Source organism: Myotis lucifugus, unplaced genomic scaffold (assembly GCF_000147115.1).
Source record: "Myotis lucifugus unplaced genomic scaffold, Myoluc2.0 scaffold_1713, whole genome shotgun sequence".
Taxonomy (NCBI): domain Eukaryota; kingdom Metazoa; phylum Chordata; class Mammalia; order Chiroptera; family Vespertilionidae; genus Myotis; species Myotis lucifugus.
The window spans coordinates 36,828-43,451 of NW_005872761.1; the positions used below are offsets into that span (position 1 = coordinate 36,828).

Sequence of the window (6,624 nt, forward strand, 5' to 3'; positions counted from 1 at the left end):
TTCCATTTCTGTAAGTTAGGGAAGGAGGTTACTTTTATTTTAAATTCATACATTCAAAATCTAAAACAATGGCAAGTGTGGGTGAGGGAGAGTTGGGAAAGAAATGTACCTTGTATGGCAAATCAACCCAAACAGCAATTCACAGTTGCCCATTACATTCAGTTACAATGTTAAGTAAAAAGGCTCCCAATATATTGCACACAAACCCACCTGTCTGATGCCTTTCACCTGCGGGAATCGAACCCAGAGGTCACCAGTGAGAGTGGGGGCCGGGGCTCCAACCCCGGACTGTGGCGGCAGCACAAGGTGACACGACTAATTTTTAAGAGTTTAAAAGGGCCGAGGCCGGTTTGGCTCAGTGGATAGAGCGTCGGCCTGCAGACTGAAGGGTCCCGGGTTCGATTCCGGTCGGGGGCATGTGCCTGGGTTGCGGGCACGTCCCCGGTGGGAGATGTGCAGGAGGCAGCTGATTGATGTTTCTCTCTCATCGATGTTTCTGACTCTCTATCTCTCTCCCTTCCTCTCTGTAAAAAATCAATAAAATATATTTTAAAAAAAAGAGTTTAAAAGGGTCTTAAGACCAAAAACACTGACAGCTGCTAATACACCGTAACGTATTCATCCATTCTATTGTTGGTGGACCGATGACACTGGCTGGGAAACCTACGACATTGTTTTATAGCTATAACGTAATGTCTTCTGTTAATAAAACTGTTCCTACTTCATAGGGTTGAATTAAATCCATAGCTATAAAAGCTTAATATGCTAAGTGTCCAACCGAACAGTTGACCGACTGGTCGCTGTAACGTGCACTGACCACCAGGGGGCAGATACTCTGACCTGTAGGTTAGCTTGCTGCTGGGGTCTGGCTGATGGGGACTGGGCGAGATGGGGCTGGACACGCCCTGGAGCCGACCTGCGGTCCCACCGACCCCAATCAGCCCCAATCAGGACTGGGTGAGAGCCCTGATGGCCACGATCGCCGGCCAGGTGAAGGGACCCTGCGGGAGGGCCTCTAGTGTATCAGTAACATGCCACACTGGTGTTCCACGGGGTGCCGTCATTTCCAGCTACTCTGCCTCTTAAACAAGTTGAAGAGCCACTAACCTGCCCCCCATCTGATGAGAATGGGGGGCGGGGGCAGGAGAGGGTGAAGGGGATAAATGGTGATGGGAGGAGACTGGACTTGGGTGGAGAACACACCATACAACACAGAGATGACGCTCACAGTCACAGAACTGTACCCCTGAGACCCACACATGTGATTAACCAATGTCACCCCAATACAGTCAATTAAGAGAGAGAGAGAAACTTACCAGCCACCCTGGCTGCTGTACCGGCTGCATTTAGGATGGAAAGTTATTCAGGAAAAAAGAATTAAAATGTGTCCCCACTTCTAGCCACTTGGTTGAACCTCACCAAGTCAGTTTGCCTGCAGTCGGTGAACTACTTCAGCGAACACCTGTGAACGTGTTTCTGGGCGGCTGTAACAGCCCCGAAAACCACTGCGCTGGTCGTGGCCGGACGAGCACAGACCAGCTTCCCGTCCCGGGGAGGGCGGCCTGTCCTAGCCCAGCACGCGGGTCCCTGTGCACTGGCTGCCGTGTGCCATGCCTGCGACTGTCACTCTTCTCATGGGGGGTCCTGTTTCCCAAAGGAAACCTGATGCCAAGTTCACGAAGACGTGGCTGAATGAAGCGGGAGCTACGCAGGTCAGAGCCGGGGAGTCCTGGGCCCTCCCCCTCCCTTCCTCTCCGTCCCTCCTCCTAGTCCCGAGGCAGCGGGAGAACCTGAGACGCTCCCGGCACGGGTTCGAGGCCGATGTGAGGGCACAGGACGCCGGGCCTTCAGAGAACGGTACTCCCTTTGGCCTATCGTGTTTCTATAAGGGATTGAGGAAATGGACCATAATGGAAAATGCTAAAAGGGCCCGGCCCGCGCGGCTCAGTGGGTGAGGGTCGACCTATGAACCAGGAGGTCACAGTTTGATTCCCAGTCGGGGCACAGGGCCAGGTTGCGGGCTCCATCCCCGGTGGGGGGTGTGCAGGAGGCAGCTGGTCCATGGTTCTCTCTCATCGTTGATGTTTCTCTCTCCCTCTCCCTTCCTCTCTGAAATCTGTACAAATATATTTTAAAATACTAAAAGGGAACATACTTTCTGATGTTAACATACAGCTGATTCTCCTTTCATACTAGATTATGGAACAAATTTGCTTATGCAGAAGCTATAACCTTAAAGGCATTTACTGGCTTCATTCAGTGGCTGCACTTCCAATGAGGACATTTATTCTGTGAGTTTTACCAAAATTTAACTCTGAGATGGCAGGAGGTTGCTGAGAACTTCAAAGCAGAAAAACGTGTGTGAATTGAAACGTGAATTAAAAACACAGCTTTTCTTAGTTTCCATCTCTCCCATCACTATACAAAACTCTAGAAAAGAGAAAAGAACTTTCTACTTTCTTCCTCCCCATCCGACAGACCCAGCCAACACCAGACGACCAGCAGGCGGGAAAGACAAGAATGCATTTTCCTGCATATTAATAACTACTTCCCAACACGTGCGAGTTCACTACACGTCGACCCATCCCCAACCCACTCCCAGTATCACCGTCCACCGTCTAGAGCAGCCGTGGGCAAACTACGGCCCGTTTGAAATGAATAAAACTAAAAAAAAAAAAAAAAAAAAAGACCGTACCCTTTTATGTAATGATGTTTACTTTGAATTTATATTAGTTCACACAAACACTCCATCCATGCTTTTGTTCCGGCCCTCCGGTCCAGTTAAGAACCCATTGTGGCCCTCGAGTCAAAAAGTTTGCCACGGCTGGTCTAGAGACACAGCTCGTCAGCGCCAGTACCTGTCTGACTCTCCCCGACGTCCAAGCCCAGCGCTCGCCCTGGGGTCTCGGGCTGGCACGCCACGAGGCCGTCGTCTTCACTCTCCACGTCTTCCTCCTCCGTCGTCTTCTTCACCTCTGGGCCTGTGGGACAGGAGACACGTGAGTGATCTACGCAGAAGTCAGAAATGACACTAAACACAGCCTCGAGGGCTCTGAACACGTCCTTCGGGGGAAGGAATCAGGGCCTCAGCCTCGGACACCAGGGGCCGTGGGGTCGCCTGTGATTCCAGAGGTTTAAGCGGCTCAGAGAAACACGCGAGCTTCCCAAGGCCCACGGGACCCGCCCCGGGACCGTCAGCAACAGCAATGGCAGCACGAGAGCTGAGCCCCGGGCCGCAGGGACAGGCGGGCCACAGGGACACGCGGGCCACAGGGACAGGCGGGCCACAGGGACACGCGGGCCGCAGGGACAGGCGGGCCACAGGGACACGCGGGCCACAGGGACAGGCGGGCCACAGGGACACGCGGGCCGCAGGGACAGGCGGGCCACAGGGACACGCGGGCCGCAGGGACAGAAATCAGCAGAACACATGGAGGAGACCGCCCTCCTCACAGAGGGTCCCCAGGGACAAAGGCAGGAGGACGGGGTCCGACCCGCCAGCAGGAAAACGCCTGCCAGCTGTCCTCAGTGCTGCTGACCAGACACCCCGTGAGCGCTCACACCGAGAGGGGTGTTTGAGGGGGACGGACACCCCATCCCCACAGCGTCCCTCCCGCGGGACTCGTGAGATAAGGCAACGACGGTGGCGTTGACGGTAAGTTTCACGCCCGCTGGCTCGGCCACAGGACCCGGAACCTGGCCCAGCTCTGTTCTGGCTGCTCCTGTGGCGGCCTGTCCGGGGGGAATCCTCACTCCGAGCCGACGCTCAGGAAGCAGACAGGCCCGACAGTGAGAGCCGCCTCCTCCAGCTCAGGTCCTAGCGGGAGGCGGACCCGCCAGGGCACAGGGAGCTCCTGCCTGGGCCCGGCCTGCCCTGCGGGTTTGGGACTTGCCAGACTCCAGAATGGTGAGCCAGGTCCTTAAAATAAACCACTCTCCCCCTCTCTCCCTCTCCCTCTCCCCCCCACCTCTTTCTCCTTCTCTCGCTCTTGTTTTTAAACACACACACGCACACACGCGCGCACACGCACACTCACACTCATGCACACACACACATACACACACGAGCACACATGCACACACTCACACACACTCACATTGACACACGTGTGCACACACACACACACACACACCCCTCCTATCGGTTCTGTCTCCAGAGAACCTTGTCTAAAGCAGGGACTCTGCAGTGCTGACCTCTGGCCAGGGGTCAAGGTAAAGATCACCAACAATAAGCACGCTGATGCCATGAGCCCCTCGATACAACGTGCTGTGAAGGACGCCGTGTCGCTGCTGTGGCACGACTGCCCGAGTGCCCAATCCTACTCCAATCCGGAAAATAACAAACAAACCCAAGTTGAGGAACGTTCTAGAAAACAGGCAATCGCGTCTCTTCAAAAGTGTCAAGTCATCAAAAGTCACAAAGTCAAAGGAAGACGGAGGCAGCGTTGAGAGGCCAGGAGAGAGGAGGAAACAGGCACCAGGTCCTGTCGGGCCGAAGAGCCGGAAGGACATTCGTGTCAGAACCAGTGAACCCGGAGCCAGCTCCTTAGCGGACCCTCGGCCGTAGCTTCTGGGTCCGGACAACGACACGAGGTCGCGTCTGAGGTTGTGGGGGGAACAGGGTGAGAGGGGCATGCTCTTTGCGTCTTTTCTGCAATTTTCCTGTGCGTCTAAAATTAGCTCAAAATTTTAAAAAATTGTTAACAGTTGTATACAATTATTTCAAAATTTAATGCTTCTAAAGTAGAAAAAAACAATATGAAATAATAAATTTCTCCTGAAGATTAACATTGAAATCAAAACACACTCCTTGTCACGGGGGAGCTGGGCAGGAAAGCCCTCCTGACCCCCCGCCTGGCCCAGCCCTCAGGACCCACCCCCCCCCAACGTGATCTACAAACAGTTCCTGATCAAACATCCCAAACAAAATGCCTGAAAACCATGAAGTACACAGAACACAGCAACAGCTTTAACATCGGAAGAGTGGCCGACTCCATTATGAATAAGATGGAAAAGGGGAAATACCGTAAGATCAATAATTTCTTAAGTTTCCTGAGGTGAGTGACCCCACAATTCTAGAGCCCCACATTGTAACGGGCGGCACCCCTTTCCTGCACCGCCCCCCCACCTCTAGGATGGGGGCTGGCACAGTCCGTTTTGTTTTTAGATGACTTTTCCCTTCGATGCCCTGAATGCTGTGCATTCGTTTACGGAGCAGAAAGCATTAAGGAAAGTGCTTCAGAGAAGATCGTCAGCGGTCAGAATGGCCTCACACTATTCATTTCTCTGCTGAAAGGAGCAGTAAAAGCATTTGCTTCTGTAGGAAAACAGTGAAATGCCCTGGAAAAAGGCACACTGACTGTCGATGTACACTGACTTTCCCAAGGGAGGCCTAAGTAACTCGTTCTCTGTACTGACCTTCTAAAACATTGGTCATAAACTAATGTGTGTGTTTTTTATCCCTGTTTTTCCAAACTGAAAACCATTCTATCAGTGATAACAATAAAACTCTATTTGGAAGTAAGAGTCGGGTTAGATCGTTACTGTCCTCTCGAGAAGGTCTTTGTGGAAAGTGAAGCAAAGATTAGCAGAGAGAGTAGGAAACGTGAGGAATGCCCACGATGTCACAGACTTAATGACCCAATAAAAGGAAAACAGCAATAGAGCAGAATCTGAACGTTCCAATGTCCTGAAATCAGAGAGCGGTCATAGCTGCACAACCATGAAATATACTAAAACCACTCAATTACACAGTTTTAAAGGGTGAATAATTATGGTAAGTGAATTACAACTGAATTTTTTAAATCAATTTTCAAAGTCAATTTTTACATCCTTACTATCCGTCAGTATATTTTTCAAAGTTTTTTTTCCATAAGCATTTCTATAAACATAATGTCTAGCGTATAGTCTAATAACTCATGAAGAATGTTACATGGTACATATTACCTTAACAATAATCGAAGAAGAGATTTTTTTTGATCCATAAATTTTATTTAACCATAAAATTATATTTCTATAAGACTATATTAAACCAAAGAACTATAATTACATGAGTAAATGAACTTTACAGAAAACTTATATTATATGTAGACCATAGAACAGAATACAGATTGTAATTAAAAACTTCAAATAGAATATCCATGTGAAAATGTAATTACTGTAAGGAAAATGGCACTGATAATATTTTTCCATCCTACCTGGTTCTGTCATCTGAGATTTTTGTATTAGGACATCTCTTATTTTCTCCACCCACAGGTAAAGAATACTTTCACCAATATTCTGTCTAAACAAAATTCAGGGGGGAAAATGTTATTTAAAAATATTTCCTTCTCAAATTCAAAAAAATACAGACATCTTTACAATCTAAGAAATTACACGCATCTAGCCTTGCCTTTTAAAGAGGAATTTATAAAGACATGAGATTTAGTAACATTTATGAATGAATATTTAATACAGTTTATACCAACATTAAAAATTCCCACTGGCTCCAAAATTAACATTTCTTAGTTAAAACAAGCAGAAGAGAAAGAAAACGTATGAAGAGAAAGAAAACGTATGAACTTGCACTGCATGAGTCAGACAAAAGACATGCGATTTAATTTCTCAGTATTAATGTCCGATCAC

At 49.2% G+C, this 6,624-nt stretch overlaps 1 protein-coding gene across 1 annotated transcript in view; it reads right to left on the bottom strand.

Annotated features, from left to right (window-relative positions):
* IMPACT (impact RWD domain protein) overlaps positions 1-6,283 on the bottom strand; it is a gene marked incomplete at its 5' end in the record, with an annotated part of 14,113 nt that extends 7,830 nt beyond the window's left edge. The window contains 2 exon segments of the mRNA XM_023748712.1: positions 2,840-2,981; positions 6,198-6,283. Of these exon segments, the coding sequence (XP_023604480.1) occupies positions 2,840-2,981; positions 6,198-6,283 (228 nt within the window).
* Positions 6,284-6,624: the final 341 nt, after the last annotated feature.